This window comes from Centroberyx affinis, unplaced genomic scaffold (assembly GCF_046629955.1).
Source record: "Centroberyx affinis isolate AG114_WGS23_722 - 3 ecotype Tasmania unplaced genomic scaffold, CSIRO-AGI_Caff_v1 ptg003015l_1, whole genome shotgun sequence".
Taxonomy (NCBI): domain Eukaryota; kingdom Metazoa; phylum Chordata; class Actinopteri; order Beryciformes; family Berycidae; genus Centroberyx; species Centroberyx affinis.
The window spans coordinates 443,056-462,160 of NW_027281113.1; the positions used below are offsets into that span (position 1 = coordinate 443,056).

The 19,105-nt window shown below is 40.3% G+C and overlaps 1 protein-coding gene across 1 annotated transcript; it reads left to right on the forward strand.

Moving 5' to 3' along the window:
* The first annotated feature begins 333 nt into the window (after positions 1 to 333).
* Positions 334 to 12,775, forward strand: LOC139659091 (protein-cysteine N-palmitoyltransferase HHAT-like). Its single transcript, XM_071537312.1, has 12 exons — positions 334 to 455; positions 1,492 to 1,639; positions 1,742 to 1,806; positions 2,323 to 2,436; positions 2,529 to 2,723; positions 3,807 to 4,019; positions 4,747 to 4,924; positions 5,833 to 5,983; positions 6,934 to 6,969; positions 8,181 to 8,382; positions 8,694 to 8,835; positions 12,349 to 12,775. Exons 2-12 carry the CDS (start codon positions 1,519 to 1,521, stop codon positions 12,432 to 12,434), a joined length of 1,503 nt encoding a protein of 500 aa, XP_071393413.1. The 5' UTR covers positions 334 to 455; positions 1,492 to 1,518; the 3' UTR covers positions 12,435 to 12,775.
* The last annotated feature ends 6,330 nt before the right edge of the window (positions 12,776 to 19,105 follow it).

Sequence of the window (19,105 nt, forward strand, 5' to 3'; positions counted from 1 at the left end):
ATATTGTTGACTGTCAAGAAAAAAGCCATTACCATAAGATCTTGGGCTTTTATTTTGAAGTCGTGGTGCAAAATTCTACCGGAAATGTGTCTTCTTCAGATATCCATAGAAAACTTAGGATGCATGTATGCTATCATTTCTTGTTTCATAAGGGCAGCAAGATTATTACATATGACATTATTTGTTTTCCTTTGGTAGTTGAGATATAGGCTGTTTCCTTAATTCACACTCCCGCTCAGTTGGAGGCGGTAATGCACCGAAACGGTTTTCGCCAACCAGGATAAAAATCCAAAGAAGAAGAGGAAGAGGAATTCTGCATATTTCTTAACAGTTGTCTGGTGTTGCTGCTTTCACTGAGTTGTCGGTTTAGGGTTGTATGTGTCAGCCGAATGGGACAGTGCAGAGTGTGCAGGTTTTGTACCATGTACAACAAATCCATGCACACCAGCACTTAGGTAAGTTGTAACTTGTTAATTAGCCAACTTAGTAGCGTTAGCTAGCCTATCTTGGCATTTGACTTGAGAGGGGGTACGGGAGTTTTCAAGAAGTGGTTATGGGGATAAAGTGGCCCAATCTCAAACCGAGCACTTTGCCCACTTTGCGATTTGGTCCGAGCGGTATCGACGATCTCATCTCAAACGCTAACACTATACTAAATAGCTGAGTGGTCCACTGGACACTAAAACATAACGTTACGTGTTTGCCCGCTATCAGAACTCCCTACAAAGTGATAATTCCGCCACATAGCTAGCAACCTCTCGCCTCTGTTACCTAGCAACGCTAACCAGGAAGTTGAAGAAAGGTTTGACATCTCCATATTGTTACTTAATGTTACCTATAATTTATATGGCGGAATTTAAGTCATTAAGATGAACATACTCCCAAGAATTTTATCAGTTTTATGTTGCCATTACCTCAACCTGTCTTTTAGTGGCAGATGCTGCACAGCACCAATTTAAATGGAGAAGAAGAATATCTGGATGGGCCTCATGCACTCACACATAAAGTGCTTGAAAGTGAGCACTGAATGTGGAATATTAGTGAAGGCTTTCTAAGACTTTAAAAGACCAGTGATCAGCAAACCATGACTCTGATGATATACTGTTTCTGTTTCATCTTCAAAACTGAAAATGAAGATAGCTGAAATTGTTTTGATATGTTTCAAGAATCCATGGAGTATCTCACAGTTATGATTTCTTGTCTACGACATTGCTAGAAGTCACAGCAAATATTTATAATATAGCCTAGTTCAGCTGAGAAAAGGTGAAAATGTGTGAGGTAACCTTTGCTTTTCATCCACCATAAGTTTCTGTCACATGAAATGAAAGATGAGAAGTTATAACAATAGCGTGCATATTGGAAGTTCACGGGAACCCAGAGTTTTGGTTAAAGTTGTATAGGGACTAGTGTCTCTTACTCCTTGTAGAGGACATAAACTGACTGTGTGTGTGTGTGTGTATGTGTGTGTGTGTGTCATTAACACTGTTTTAGGTGTTCTATAGCATTGTCATTATCCTGATGACATCTAAATCAAAGGGCCAGTTGGCAGCGCTGCCACGCACAGAGATCCTCACGTACTGGGTGCTTTCCTTTGGCTCTCATCTGTACTCTTTCTACGAACTGCACAGATTCTCCACAGGTAAGACAGATAGGCTAGATAGCAGTGTTGAATGAAAGTTTGATTATATGATTATTAAAGCTACAGGAAAATGAAGCTGTCCTTTCTCCTGTTTCACCTCAGAGCATGAAGCAGGATTAGAGAGAGAATTCCAGCTGGAGAAAGGCCTTCTGAAGCAGTTTAAAAGAGTGAGTTCAGTGTTCAGTTTGCTGTTTAACTCCCCCAAAATTCATTTTACCTGTATAAGTCAATCTCAAGAACTAAAGAATAGAGCGGAATAGAAACATAAATCTTTATTGTCCAAAAGTGGAAATTTGCTTCATGGAGAAAATATAAAAAGCTCAGCAGGTCATCTGTGAATATTTACTTAAAATATTTTTTTTTTTTTGATTTTGTGAATTGGGGCTTTAAACTTAATCTGGGCAAGTATGTGTAATTTACTGACTTTTGTCTTGCCTAGATTTTTAATTCAAAATTCATTAGCAAAACTCAAGAGCATATGAATGATTCTGTCCATGTAAAATCATACTAAAAACATACACATCCTTGTTCAAAGTAATACATGAAAGACTGATTCAAACAATTTCAAACAACACATTTTGGCTGTTCAGAGTTTCTTCTGCTCCACAGGGTTCATCCCTGCATCCTGTTCCCAGCTCACATACGTGTTAAAGGCCCATGGTGAAGTTAGTTGTTTTTGTCAGGACCCCACAGACTTTGAGTGGAGTTTCTGGAGCGAATGGGCCAAGAAGTCTTTGCTGTGGACTCTGATCGGACATGGCCTGATATCTAGATTGACCAGCATCTGTTTCCCCAAGGTAGGAGGCAGCTGCTACAGAAGTTAAATGGAGAATGTTGCTATTAAGTGGAGATTTTGAATCCAACACATTTCTGATGTCGCCCCCAACAGCTAAGGGTGCCAGCGCTCTTGGTGTATGGCCTCGTAGCAGCCTGCAGTGTATTGGGAGTTAAAGGTGTGGCTGTGCTGCTGGTACATCTGGGCCTGTCCTTCTCAGTGGCCCAGCTGCGCAGACCTGCTCTGTCATGGACCTGCAGCCTGCTGCTGCTCTCCACCCTTCACATTCAGCCGCTGCAGGAGATCCAGGTGGGTTGGAGCAGTTCAGACATAGGCCTACTTGTTCCTGATTTTAAAGGTGTATTTTAGATTAGATTAAATGGATAAAATGGATAAAATAGAAGCTTAGTTTGAAAAAAAAGTTTAGGGACAAAACTTTGTCAGGTGAAACAAGAGTTGATGTTGCTCTCTTTCTTTCAAATGGTGCAACCTCTGATGTTTGCTATTTGCATTTCACTCACATGATTTTTTAGAGCTGTTTTTTGGTAGTTATGTTTTCAAGAAGCCAGATTTTATTCCTGATAAGTATGAATATGGCTGATAAGTTTGAATTTCACAAAGTGTTCTGTCATAGGTAATGGCAATTTTCAAATTGTCTTGAATTTTTTAATTTGCCATTTGATTACCATTGAAGAAAATGTCATATTTAAATGAACACAAGAGGGCACAAGACACTGAGAAGACCTGCAGACACTGGCAACTTGGCTCCAATATTCTTTCCCCATAACACTGGATTAAAGTCGAGTGAATTTGAAATTACTTTGGCTTTTTAGTTGAACCTATCTATTTGTGCAGTTCATCAGATTGAGTCAAGCAGATTCTTTCTGATCCTAATCATACATTTTGACTTAAAGTGTGTAGTAAGGACCAGACAATTAGAATGCAGTATGGTATCCTGTACTACTGTATGTGAAATAGATGTTAAGGCCTGATAGACCTGTGTAGGCCACACACTGAAAAACTGCCTCTCATTCCCTCCCATGCTCTCCCTCACACATGTGCATCCTGAGTGCAAGCAGGGCTTAGATTGAAAACAATTATATTGAAAAAGCTTTCAAATTCACCTTTTATAGTTGTTGTAGGCCTTGTTCATGACTATTTGGGAATTGCGAGATTTTCCTAGCCAGTTGTCTAGATATGCCACAATTCTGCTGACAGTGCCATTCTGGTCAGTGTCAAACATTTGATAAAACAGTGATTTGATTGACCCCTGAAATGTATCTGTTATTGCAGGTGAATGAATTGAATGTTTTTTCCAGAACTGTCACTGTTGATATATGGCTTTTTCAGGAACATGTTACAATTCACTGGACTTACCTTTGTGTTAAACAGAGAGGCTGGTATAAGACAGAGGAGGAGTACTACCTGTTACTCTTCAGTGTTGCCGTCTGTGGTCTTCGCTTCATCAGCTTCAGCCTCGAGCATTGCTGGCGCCCCCTGGAACCTGGTGGAGTTGAGCAGCTCTACTGGTTGTTTTCCTACTCTTTTTATCATCCCTTATTCTACAATGGACCCATTATCACTTACAAAGACTACATTCAGCAGGTAAGAGACACAGTAGAGGTTATTCCAAGAAGTAAGCTGCAGTTTGGTGTAGAATTGCCTCTTTTGTCTTTGTCTTGAAGAGCCACCAAATTTTGCATAGTGGCCTAAACATCACTGGTGGGCTATTTAGAAAATGTCTTGCTAGGACAATAACTTTAAATTGTTGCAAGTATACAGAAATGGCTACCGTTAATTTGATTTGGTCTAGTTGACAATCATTTATGTACTGTTTCTGTATTTAACTAATGCCTGCTTGTTTCAATACCTATCCTTGGAACAGGTTGGTAGAAGAAACAGCTGAGCAGCCAATCATCCAATTACATTTGGTCCATTTGGTCCCCTAAAATGGGGGGACTATGTATAAAAAGGGCTCTTTTTATACATAGTCCCCCCATTTTAGGGGACCAAATGTAATCCCTAAACTGTTCACCCAATATGGATGTAAATACCATCAAGTTAAAGGTGACAGTCTGCACTTTAACCTCATAGTCATTGGTTCATTTCAAATCCAGTGTGCTTGAGTACAGAGACAAAACAACAAAAAATGTGTCACTGTCCAAATACTTACAGACTGCACGGTACAGTCATTCATTAGGGGTTGGGTGTCTTTACCCAAAAGCACCTCATAGTATTGTTTTAGAGATTTTTTGTGCTGGAGATTGAACCAGCGACCCTTTGACCAGTAAGTGCTCTCCATTAACAGTTTGCCAACCTTCTGCTCTTGCAGATGCGGAGACCTGCTGAGGAAAGTGACACAGACAAAGCTGTTTATAGCTACTTGCTGCTTAGAGCAGGAAGGATTTTTCTGTGGTGGCTCATCGCAGAATACATGATCCACGTCATGTACATGCATTCCATCCAGACTAACGAGACCTACTTAGAAATCCTTCCTCCTTGGGCCTTGGGTAAGTCTGTATTTGCACTTTTTTTGGGGTCCTTTAAAGGAAATATATTATTGAGTCTTTTGCTCTATGATTTATCTGTGACTTCAGATCCACTGGAGCAATGCTAGAACATGTTTATGAGATGCAGAAATCAAAGACACTTTGCCCACTGACCACTCAGGATTTCATTGAATTTGAAACTCCATCAGATATGCTGATAACGGACTCAATCATTGCCCTCAATTCATAATCCAATATTTATGCTCTGTGGTGTTTTGCCTAAATCAAATACGCCTCTGGCAGAAAAAAAGATATTGGTCTGAATATGAGACTCTCCAAAACAGAAGCAGTCTAGTCTGCCTGACAGGATTTTCGGTGAAGATGGAAGTAGTCGGAAGTGAGAACTATCGATCCACCTGTATACTCTCTGCTAATAACGTGTAATGTATTTTCTTGTATGTATTTTCTTCCATTCCTTCCATTCCTTCCTTCCTGTTTAGAAACAGCAGTGATAAATATGGCCCAGATTTTTTGTGTAACTATTTTTAGCAAATATAGTAAATGAGCAGATTTTGAAATTTGATCAAAATATGAGTGAAAAGTGAGACACTGCACCGCAGGAGAACACTGGGCGGGGGCCATGAAAATAAGGAGTCTCCTGGGAAAATTGTGAGGATTGGCCAGTATGCTCCTGGCACACTCCTATGTTGTCTTGGCGCAGTCTGCAAGACACATGGAGTCAAAATGTTGTTACCTATGCAGCCAGCTTGGTCCATGGATACCCCCCCATACACAGCCTCATGCAGACCCTTTTTCACAATGTCAGCAGCCAATGACCTTACCCCAAACCTAAGGAATGGTCTATGGAAAATATAAAAATAGGTGTTTTTTCTTTGAAAACCCCCCTTCTTCTTTTCCCCATATCCCAGGCGGCCTGGCCCTCGCCCTCGTCCAGTTCTTCTATGTGAAGTACCTGGTACTGTTTGGCTTGCCGTCCATGCTGGCTACACTGGATGAGCTAGTTCCCCCAAAGCTTCCTCGCTGTGTCAGCATCATGTACAGTTTCACAGGGATGTGGAGGTGAGTTTATACTGGGGAACCGACACCGCTGACATAACCTGTAATGTGTTTTAGTTGCTTGCACGGCAATTTTGCGTTGGTCTTGCAGCATTCCTTAACGCCTCTCTCTCTGGAAAAGGTAGCATCCCCGGTATGCTTGTAGAGAAGGTGTATTTAATGTCAAGTGCTTCAAGTGGTCAATGTGCTTTGGCAATCAAATTCTCTGAGCATCGTGATTTGTCTCATCTTGTGTCATTACTGGCAATCAGAACAATAGGTTACCTCTACAACATCAAGGACAGTGCATCCTTCTTTCAGAATCAAGCTAAAATGGTTTGTTCTCTTGGCCCAACCTCATGATGATGAATATTTTCACAGATTAGACTTTCGATCCATTCCCAACATCTTAATAGCAGCGGTGCCAAGAGAATCAAAGTAAAACATGAAGTAGATTCAAAACTTTGAAACAACTGAAATGGTGTAAATCTTTGTGTTCCGAAAATCATTATGTGCTGCCTCTCTCAGTCCAGAATAACACAAATTGTCATATATTTGAATTAAACTGTTTTATATTATTTGAAGTTCTAGAAAAGCTCAAAGGCTGTTGGATAAACTGTATTTTCAAAAACATGAAAAACATATTGAAGCCTTTGTTTACATAGTGATTTATTGGCTTGAAGGCCTGTTTTCTCTTCCAAATGTATTGCCTGGGGTTTTTGACATTACAGTTAACAGCATATCACAACTAAACATATGTATATGTATATATATATATATATATATATATATATATATATATATATTTTGAATGTGTAAAGGTTTTTATTTGTAGTGTTTGTCAGTGCTGGAGTAAGCACTGTATTTTTTATGGTCTCTAAGCCCATGTGCTCAGGTGTTTCTTAGGGACAGCTACATTATTCTGTAAATCTCTAACTGAAACATCCAATTATTTCCCTTTCTCCCTCTTTTAGGCATTTTGATGAGGGTCTGTATCAATGGCTCATCAGGTAAGAGGCACTTCATCAAATTCTACGAGTGGTGGACAGCCTGATTCAAATGTTAATGCTTATTAAAAATGTAAATTTTACTCTAATTCAGATAATACCTAATAATTGGACTTCCTTGTTTTCTTTTTTGTACCACAAACCTAATTTACAAGCACAGCAGAGACACAGTCAAGCTTCCCCATTACCAGTTTTTGTCTAATATTTGGAATAGTGTGTGTTGTTACTTGTTGCACACTCAAAGAGCTCATTCACTATTGGGCATTGAACTTCTCAGTTGAATTACCCTCAAAAAGGTGTCACTGCACAGCTGCCTGCCAACATGTGCATCTCAGCAAACAAGGATAGTGAATTTGCATGTAGGCTTTTTCATGATTATGAGGTTGCATATCATAGGTGAATAGTTTTTCTGTTCCGTTACTGTTCTCCCCACTCTGGAGAAATGCCACCTTGTTTAGTATGTGCATATGTAATGGCGGCATTATGCATTTGCTCACTTGTACTTTAAACAACATGCATTATTAGTTTGTCTGCTTTTAATGATGCACACTTGGCTGAATGTAGCCTACTGGGAGTTTATGGTCTGCTTGGTAGATGTGGGTTGCTACTTTAAGACAGCAGTACTGTTTCACAGTTGTCAGAAAACACAGTGTGATTTTCTGTGAGAATATTCTAATGTTGTTGTTGGGTATTGTTTGCTAATTATTGTCTGTGTTCACTGAGTTTTTATTCTGTTTGATGTATACAATGGTGTAAGTATACAATTGTTTGTCAAATGTACAAGATTAGTTAAAAGTGAAATATGGTACATCTACCAATGAATTACAACCACTTTGTTAAAGATGCCAGAATCTAAATTGCAAATGAAAGTTTCCATTTTAATCCATGTCCATTGGAAATTGTTTTCCCTTGCTTTAATGGCATCCTTTGCAGTTATCCTACTGCAGATGCAAAGTGATACCCATGACACAGTGCCCCCCTGTTTCTTCTAGTGAAAGTGCTGTTAAAGAGGTTTTAATGCGGTTCTGAAATTTTGCTGCAAATTGTCTGAAGAGCGCTAGATGAGTGTGTAGGTGTTAAATGATGTGCTCCACATGACTCACTCCTGACGCCCTGTCTCCCTGGGCAGCTAAGTGGCTCTTTCCTCACCATTCCATTCAATTTTTTAAATGTTTTTTTTTGTTTGTTTTTTTTTGCCTGTACTCATGTTCCAGATACATCTACGTCCCATTGGGAGGTTCCCATCATGGTCTTCTGTACAAAGTGCTGTCCACTGGCCTGGCGTTTGGGTTTGTCTGCCTCTGGCATGGGGGCCATGACTACCTGCAGTACTGGGCGCTAATGAACTGGGCTGGAGTTCTGGTGGAAAATGGATTGAAGACTCTCTTTGCCTCATCCTTTATTCACTCTATTGTTGTAAGTTTGAGACCCAAGCATTTATCTTCCAGAATGCAAAAAAATTGGGATAAAAGAGAAAAGAATACATTGGAAAATTGTAGTTCTAGCTTTGGGGGAGAGTTCATGTTCTCAAAATAATGATTGAACTATCCAAGATCAGTTATATTGTGTTTCACAGGGAATTTCCCATATAAGTCTGATGGCATCCTGTGTAATCCTTCTAGTTTATGGTGATAGAGTGCAATGCTGTTGGTGTTCTTTGCATCTCAGATTTATGACAAAAATACAGTATTTTGTGGTTTTACTGCAATTGTGACATTCCCCAGGAGCACAATTTCTCTGCACCCATGAAACGGCGCTGCATTGCCCTTCTGTCTAGCTTCTCCACTGCCATGCTCATCCTCTCTAATCTGGTGTTCCTTGGGGGAATACATGTTGGCAGAATCTTCTGGAAGCGTGTCTTCGTTCAAGGTAAATTGCTTTCCACAACACTCGCTCAACAGGATTTGTGAATTTATTCTGCAGCATTGTTTCAGCTCGCATTTACAAATTTGTTTCCAATGTGGAGAATCAGCCATATGGTATTTTACTATCCAGTGTAAATTTGATTATTTACATTGCAGTTTTCCATATTTTCTTCCAATGATGACAGCAACTCAGCTTACCAGTTCCAAAAGCAAAGAGTTGGTGACAGCTGTTAATAGCCAACAACAATACTTGTTTTAAAAAATAGGACTTGAAAGAACCTATGCTGAAGCCCATGTACCTAAACATCCTTGTACTTCTGCCTGTGTCTTTATTTGGCTCATTTGGTTCCTAAAGCAAGATGGCAGTCCCTCCCTGGCATCTAGCAGCTCTCCCATTTAAATCTCCACACCAATTTTTAGCTTTTATTGCAAATCAGTTGTTCTTCTTTCCACACTTGAGGGATTAGTTCACCCAAAAATGATTTTTTTTTCATGATCTACTCTGTAGACTCCCGCACACTGTCTTCACTTCACAGAATTTTATTGAATGACACAACGTTTCTGTCAAGAGACCTTCATCAGGTATGTAAGATAAGAGGTACCTGATGAAGATCACTTGACCGAAACGTTCTGTCATTCAATAAAATTCTTGTAAGCGAAGACAGTGTGCGGGAGTCTACAGATTTCTAGTTTGCTCTCATGTCGGTTGAAACACCAGCGAATTATATATTCAGCACTTAGCCCTGGGCTCTATTTGGTATCTACATATGGACCCTGCATCTTCTGAAGTCCCTAAAGTGACTGTAGGATTTATATTAGGTGCTTGCTCAACTGCCCTTGTCTGAAATGTCTGTGGTAGTAACCTTTACAGGCCAGCTGATGGCCCTCATGAAAGATCACTCTTAAAACTCAACATTGTGTGACAAACACTCTTGTAAAAAGACATACAGTGCCATTAGACATGGTCTCTAATATTTATTAAAAACTATCACTCAACACATAAAACACTCCCAATTTATTGAAAATTACTTTAACTTCCTAGCTGATTTCAATTGTAATGCCTAAACTTCAGTATTACTTACTCTATAACCTGCTACCCTACACTAACCTTTTATATTGGATAACTTCAGCACAACAACTCAAAACCAACAATAATGGAACTGTTTGACTCATATATAACCAAATGATATAATACAATTTGCAATATAGGATATCTTGTGGTCAGTGAAAAAACTGCCCCAATACATAACTGAAAAACTGAAACTGAAAAAATAAAACAAACACAAACTTGCCAATGTACAATCTGTTACTTCAGTTACTGTCTCATTTATCATACACAACATCATGAAATAAGCCTGACCCTATTATATCTTTCTACACCAAACTCTTTGTCATCTTAATGCTTTCATATTGTCATGCTTGCCAGCTAGCACTGGAAACATGTTTCCAGTTGTTTCCATTTGTGTAATGATAATGTATTCAGGGAAATGGAAGCGGCAGAACTAAACTTGCAAATCTTCAGTTCCCGCTTTTACTGAGAAGCACAGTCCTACTGATCACCAATCAACTTTGCATTTAGTTTTGAGTTGCCTCTCTGCAAATGGCCTTTTCACCTCATTTGCACTTGAAGTACTCTGTGTTAATCAAGAGAAAAAAGCAACTGAATAATTACAGCACTGGCTGGCTGGACCCATAGTAACATGCAATTGAAGGAAAATAAATGTGTTATTCATCTTTTTCACTCATCTCTATCACTTCTCTGCTGCTGTCGACAAACTGCAGACATTTTTAAATCCATACAGCAAGCTTTAACTGATGTATTTGGGCAGTAGGTGGCTGTTCTTCAAATGGAAGACCTGTATTCGTTTTTCTGCAACTCACCTGCACTCCGACTCCGACAAGTGAAAAGAGAATTCTCTTATGGGGATCAATAAAATAAAACGTGTCATTTTTATATAAATAACTCCCAAGTGTCATGATGTTGCCAAGACATTATCCATTATAGCGGAGAAGCAGCTTTCTTATTTGCTTCAAGCAATAATTGTGATAACTGCAACGCTTTTGACGGAGTAAACCGAGAAGCCCTAATTCATTAATTTGACTTTCATGGCTCTTATTCTACATTACCCTTACTCTGTCTGCATGTTTCTACATGCTAATATGGTGCCAGTTTTTACTATTGTGCAGATGGTATATAACCAAGGCATGACACTAACTTCTTCACCAACTACCAACAGTGAATAGTGGATTCAAAATTTCACCAGTCAGTTTAAGTTCTTAGCTAGTAGGCTTCTTTAGAATAGCTAAGGCTGAATACAAGTTAGTTACATGCTAAAATTGCTGGTAGAAATGACAAACTTTCCAGCCATGGCCAAAAAAAAAAAAGTGTCTTGTACTACTTTGAAGTTCTAGATTTAACTCTGTTAAGTTGACAAAGCCCTACCGTCTGCATCAGTCAAATGGACAATCAGTTAGAGAAAAATATTATATATATTACTATATAGTGTTAATAGAATTCACTCACTTGCAAAGACAAGACACTGGGATGTCTTGGCATGATGGCACGGACTGCTCATTGGTCATGTAGGTTACGGACTAAAAGGTTTCAAATGGTCCTAATCCAATTTACATGTCAGAGATAATGTACTGTATGTAACCTTTCAAAAGCGTGCATCAACTTTTGTTCCACAATTAAGTTTTTTTTTTTTCCCTCTAATTGAAACGCGATGAATAATTGAGTCTGAAAGATAAGCAGCTCTAAGCTGGCACTTTTATTTGGACATGGAAATCCATTGAGGCCACTGCTCTCTTTTTGAAAAGCGCTGAACAAGCAAAAGAGAATAAAATGAACACAAACTAGACAACACAAAACTATATTTCAGAAAATATAAAATAAAACTGTCTATTACCAAAACATGGCTTGTTTAGCCTTAGTCCACCTGACCTTTCTCTTACTGCACAGTGAGCTGGTTATAGTACAGCTGTGCATAAACCAGCCTGTGCGTATGTGAATGAGATTTTGAAGAGAATAGAAAAGAATAGATCATTGAAATGCATTGTGGTTGCAGGTGCAGGTTACTGAGAGAATCTGGAGGCAAGCCAGTTGGGACGAGGTGCGGACAGCTGTCCCTGCCTACTAGACCTTCCAAGGAGCAGCTATAAATAGAATAAAAGAAAAACTGTAGCATAGAAATAGTGTAACTTCAGTGAGACTTGACCCAAGGAAGGTAATTAAGTAAAAAGTATGCAATTTCTTTCTTACTTTTGAAAAAGCATCAATAGTAGTCTAAATGTAAGTCTAAATTTAATTAATCAATATTAATAAATATTCATAAAGGAAACTAAGACCTGGTTCAGATCAAAATGAGTTGAGGAGTGGATTTACAATGAATCAGTTACATACTGTAAGAATGAGTTTGTTAAAAAATATTTCCACGGTTACTAATGAAACACAGTAGCTGAGAGTATACTGATTGTTTTTTAAAGGTATTTATGTTTGTTTTTATTTGTATTTCAGGCTGGTCTACCATTGCCCCACCTATGTTGGCTTTCCTCTACTGCTTTGCTCAGATCGGACTTGAGTGGACTTCTCACCCACCGTGAGTCACCTTGCAGTGGCATTGGATTGAGAATCCCTGCTATCATACAACCAGAGCAACCTGCTGAGTCCAGTGTCTTGCCTTCAGTAGCCAAGGTCTCTATGGCATATCTGGTTCATAGCCAGCGTCTCCACTGTCTTTAGAACAAAAGCTGGCTGGACTGTGTGAGCCAGCCACTTCTCACAACCTCACCAGACCGGCCGTAAGCTGCCTGCAAGCTAAGACATAAAGGATAAATGTTATTTCATTCCACAGAGAATGTTTCCTGTATTTCATGGAAAGCTTGTGCGCATTTGTACTCTTAATACAGTGAATGTTTATACTGTATTGCTGGAAAGCTTGAGAAGGTGTATACACTGAAATAAACACACTGCCTCTTTTCAGTGCAAAATGTTGAAATGCTGTCACACGAGTCAAATAAATGTTTTTATATATATTTTTTCATTGTTGAATGTTTTTAATTTATTGGTTTTGGCCAAATCCGGTAAGTGTCATCAGATTGAGGCTGTTCATTGAAGCTGGAGCTGGATGTGGAGTAGGATGTTGGGAATGCAATTTAAAAAAAAAATAAAAAAATTGGGGACATTTTTTAACCTGAAAAACATATGCAGCTAGGGAATTAGTTCCAAACAAGAGGTTAGATTTAAATAATACTGATAATTGATCCTATCTTGAAAGCATGCACAAAAGCCCCTCACATTTTAGATAATAATAATTAATTCTTGCAGTATAATTCAGCAGGGGCTGACTAGTATGGCATCCAGTGATTGAGGCAAACTGCTTGTTGCAGGAATTATCAGGAAGCTACTCCAGAAAGTTTAATTTTACAGAGTGCAGAAATTGTAATCTGGCACTCGAATCTGAACCTCCTCTTACTATTCACAATGCACAATAAGGTGTATGCCGTCTGGCTTCCAGGCTTCGAAGAAGTTGTTGGAAGGACATCAGTGCATTGTTATTCAGAGGAGCTATTGCTGAAAATCATTAACATGAAACTCTCTAGGTGCCTTAAATTCTGATACCATGCTACAAACAACTAGCATTTCCTTTAACATGCTGTATGTGCAGTTTCTTTGTCCATCAATTACTGAATCAATCAGTCAATCAATCAATCAATCAATCAATCGGTAAACCAGCTTAATATGCACTTGTGTGTAATTTTGTAAATTGGATGACTGTTCAAATAAACAAGCATACAACGAAGCCGTTTTGTCGATGTAAATACAAGGACTCTATAGTCGTCAGTTATTTTGAAGAGCCTCCAGGTTTTTCATTAGTTGATTTCTATTCTTGTCTGAGGGATTATCATATCTGTGGCACTAAGTAGGATCAGTGTGAGGGGTCAGTGAGGAATCCTCTTAAATGAGCACAAAACTATAAGGTTTGACTAACACAAGAAGATCAGCTAAGAGAATACATCTGCTGAATTACACCTTGGATAGCTTATGAGGAAAGTAACCCAGTGATCAGTGGCAGAGGAGCTAAAAAAAAAAGTTAATCACTTCTCACAAGTTACAAATAACTTTAAAGCTGCTATATGCAGATTTTTAACATCAACTAATCAAGACTGTTAATTTTGAGACATAAGCATGATTACTTATGTCTCTCTCTCTCTCAAATTCAAATTAGCTTTATTGGCATTAAATACTTCAGCATCTGTTGCCAAAGCAAAACAGTGACAATAAAAGTAGCAATAATGACAATGAAGATAATTGAACAATAGAAAATTGCAATTATTTGATCACATACAAAGTAGAATAGAAAGTATTAGTAGTTCTCTCTCTCTCTGTCTCTCCCTCCCTCTCTCTCTGTCTCTACCTTTCAGAGTGGCCTTCTTCAGGGCCTTCATGGCGGACAGCTGGTCAGCATCCGGCCCTGTGATCTTCTTCACCAGAAACACACAGACACACACACACAGAGGACAGTTTCTACCGCTGTGTCAACGGTGTGTGTTGGTGTTTATATGTGTGTGTGTAAGTGCGTTTGTTTGACCCATTTCTCATGTCATGCTAAACTAACGGAAACACCCACACAGGGCGAGCGGCAGGCTAATTGTTCATTCATAAAGATGATGACACTCAGCAGGACTGAAGGGCCCTCAGCCGGCTGTCTCCATGGCAACCAGCTCTCAAACACTGGCATGGGGGATATGTTAAGGGGATTGGCGTGGAAATCAAGCCCACACACAGGCATGGACACAGGAATACACATGCATGCAGTTATGCAGTTACACACATGCACACACACTTGGACGCACAACACACATGCATACGCTTACACATGAACATATCCTTCCATATAAAAATACACTCACTGAGCACTTTATTAGGAACACCCGTACACCTGCTTATTCATGCAATTATCCATTCAGACAATCATGTGGTAGCAGTGCAATGCATAAGATCAAGCAGATACAGGTCAGCAGCTTTAGTTAACGTTCACATCAAGCATCAGAATGGGGAAAAATTTTGATCTCAGTGACTTTGACCGCGGCATGGCTGTTGGTGCCAGACGGGCTGCTTTGAGTATTTCTGAAACTGCTGATCTCCTGTGATTTTCACGAACAACAGTCTCTAGAGTTTACACAGAATGGTGCAAAAAACAAAAAACATCCAGTGAGTGGCGGTTCTGCGGACGGAAACGCCTTGTTGATGAGAGAGGTCAGAGGTCAGAGGAGAATGACCAGACTGGTTGGAGCTGACAGAAAGGCTTCAGTAACTCAGATAACCTCTTTACAACTGTGGAGAGCAGAAAAGCTCACGTCAGACCTTGAGGCGGATGTCACTTTGGTTGACATTGAGCTGAAAGCTGATACCTACCCAGTATTAGTAAGGTGTTCCTAATAAAGTGCTCGGTGAGTGTATATACACATACAGTACACAGCACACACACACACACAGGGGTACTTTGCCGAAGGAGCCTTGCACAACTTGGCCTTCTCCGATCCCTCATCTTTACTGGCACATCATCACACACTCACACACACACACACTCACACACACGCGCACACACACATATTTTTATTTTCAGGGTCTGAAACACCAAATATCTGCAAAATTTGTCTTTGGCAGATAAATCATTAAGAGTGTCCTGCCACACTGGTTGCTAACTTTTTGAGACGATATCATATATATCTCAGTTATATACAGTCTTTGTTGTTTAACTGTTTTCAAACTTTGTCCCTGCTGGCCACCGTACACTCTCTGACTGTGAGCCAGTCAAATCAAAGCAAAACAACGGCTCTGTATCAAACAGGCTCCTGATTGGCTGCCTGTTACACTGCTCTACACAAAGCGGATGGTTAACTAGCCTAACGTCAGCAGAAAGTCAACTTTATGATCGTGTGAAGCCACCAAAAAGAAAAAATGAAGATGAAGAGGTAAAACATCTGTGGTAGAAGTGAGTGAGCGAGTTTCAAAGTTTCGCATGTTGTCTAATAAACCTGTAAGACTTTTCCAAACATCACTGATTATTTCCCCAAGGAGAGTTGGCAGCAACACCTGGCTTCACATGCATACATTTACACACATTCACACCTGGGAGCTTCCCAGTACAGCCACAGTCTTCTGCTGCTGGATGTTGAGATAGGGCCAGCAGCTACAATGGAGTATGATATCAGAAAATGTTTCAGCAATCTAAAACATCAATGGTAAATGTCAGGTTTTGGTGTCAGTCCCTCAGAATCAAAGAGCGAGGGCTTCTTTCTAGAGCCGCCGTTTTGCACCGACGTTCAACAACCATACAGGGAGAAATCCATCGCAGGAGAGGCCAATTTCTCCACCCACAGGAGCAGGAGAGAGACCAGAATGCAATGCAGCAACAAGACAGGTTGGGTTTGACTGTTACTCTCTCCACCTACAACCAACATCTGAATCCAACAAGTCCACGCCCCTTTTTTGGCAGTTGTTGCATTCTGGGAAAAGCAGGAAATCACTAACTGCAGTAGAAGCAGATGAGGCAGGTTGAGGGAAAGTGGGTACAACTATAACTACATTGAACATCACAGACTGATGATATATAACAGTGTAAGAGAATTTTAGATTTTTTTTTTTCCTTAAAGCGGTAAAAGAAACTACCGAATGCATAGATGTAGAGGAAATGTGAATCGACAAATTCAGACTACACATCTCAGTGAATCACACAACAGGTTGAGCAGGGTTCCCGACGTTCATCATCCTCACAGTAGAAAATTACAACACACACACACACACACACGGACACACAGTTGTCATGGAGCCTCCCCTGATACCTGCTTCCCACTGTAGCAGAGTGACTGATGATATCATCCTGTTTGTCATCATTCTCTTTCTGTCTTTCTTTCTGAAGCTTCCTAGCTTGCTGATTGGTGGATATTGATGCAATGAAACAAACTAGAAAACACTCTCACATCGTTTTCCTCCTCCTTTTGCTCCACTTCATCTCATCCACTCCCTTCATCATCCTCTCCTTCCTCTATATCTGTCCTCTCACATCATCCACTCCTCTACCTTTTCCCTCCCCTCCTCATCTTTCTTTCCACCCATCCATCCATCCATCCTCATCTTTCTCCAGCTGTCTTGAATCTATTTGCCCACTACTTCTTTTAATTTCTCCTCCTCTTTCTTCTCCTTTCCTCTCGTTTCGTTTCCTCACCTTTCCTCTCCTGTCCTTTTGTCTTTCTTCTCTCCTCTCCTGCTGTCTATCCTCTGCTCTCCTCTCCATTTGTCTTTCTTCACGTTACCTTTCCTCTCCTTGTCTTCCATCTCCTCTCCTCCGTCCTCTCTCCTCTGCTCACCTGTAGTTCCCAGGTCAGTTGGTGGTCGTGTGTCCCGGTGCATTGTGGCTCCTGTAGTTCCGGCTGAGGCTCTGCGGCGCTAACATGCTCCTGTGCATCGACTGCTAGGCTACTGGAGCCTGCTGAGACATCTCCTCTTCCCTAACTCTCTCTCTCCCTCTCTCTCTCTCTCAACTAACTGTCATAGTTAGTAGACTGCCAACTGTCCCTCCCTTCCTCCCTCCTTCGTTTGTTCCCCGCTGTTTTCTATCTTTTAACCGTTCTCACCTCTCCTCTCAGTTTTGCACCTCCCTCTCTCTCCATACTGACTCCCAGTGATGAGAAGTGATGAGGAAAAGTATATAGCCACTCCCCCCTCCCTCAAACACACACACACACACACACACACACACACACACACACACACACGGTTTACACTGCATGTCATCAGCACCAAATATGGAATATCACACTTCCATATGCAAACGAGATTCCCCACCCTTTAACGCAGCTCAATACTTCGACAGTTTTTGGTACCAGTGTATGAAAGATTTATCTCACTTCAGCCAATATGTCCTGAAAATATCAGCTCGCTCTCTCTGGACTCAGCACCTTCCAAAGAATGCGTGTGTATCTGTGTGTGTGTGTGTGTGTGTGTGTGTGTGTGTGAAAGCACTGAGTGTCCATGGTTGCATGTTTCACACTGTCTCTCTCGAAAAGCAGCAAACCACTGCTGTTTTTCTCTTTGTTTGATGAGTGTGTGTGCATTGTGTAAGTGTAATTGTACATGATTCCACCGGCTATGTTACAGAGGAGCGAAGGGAGAATATATAATAACCTCAAAATGTTGTGAGAAAATGTCAATCACACATGTATATCTCATATCTATGAGGTTAGGTAGGTATAGATACACACATCTGAATGTTGAGAGCGTCTTAACTCTACACTCCACGTGGGCGTCTTTTTGAATACTCTGATCCCTTCCCAAACAGTACCAGTGGAGGCAATACAAAATACTCCTCCACATTGTTTTTTGTTTTGGTGAGAAAATCTCTTTTGAAGATACGAGTCCTCTGAGAAAATATTGGAGGACCAATGCCATGCTAATCTTACTGCAGTCACATCTACAGCTGTGTGTTTGATCAAAGGCTGTTATAACCATGGGGACGCTCTGAGCTGTCTCTGTTCAAAACAGACCTATAAACAAAGCAGATGATGATGGACTTCAGCCTGACTCAAGATGTCACTGTCATTCATCTGCAGTTACAATCTACTGTAGTACCACTAAGTCTCAGGCTGGGTTTACCAAGGTCATCTTTAGGGGCTGTAATGTAAATTGCTGGTTACTCGATGTCCAATCTTCCTTTAAAAAATAGAAAATATTTTTTACAAAATGTCAGACTTCTATCTCAAAAACTGTTTTTTTTAATTATTATTTAAATTCTGCCCTTATGGAAACTATTGTAGTCAATGGAAAATACCAGAAGTATGTTGGAAAACAACCATGCTTTAGTTTAGTATTGGTCACGGTGGGAAAAATGATGATATGTCGGTGAAACATAAGCGCGCCCAAGAAGCCATGAAAAACACACCAACCGTCAGTTCGTTTTTCACCAGACATTTATCTGAAACCAACCAGGTAACAAAGGCAGAAGTGAAGATCTTGTTCCTTTTTGCTCTGAGATTACCGCAGGGCAGGCAGTAAAGGCACCTGATTAGATCTCTGGAACCAGGAGCAGTCTCAATGGCTCTGAGATGAGGTAGAAGTCCTGCGTCCAGCCGCTGGTCGAGTCCCTAATCGATGGCTACAACGCCACAGTCTTCACCTATGGGCAAGCCGGGTATACACACTAGGGGGACACGGTAAGTTGTTGGATCAGCAGTAGAAACCACATATCTGCAGTGGAAACATATTTACTTTA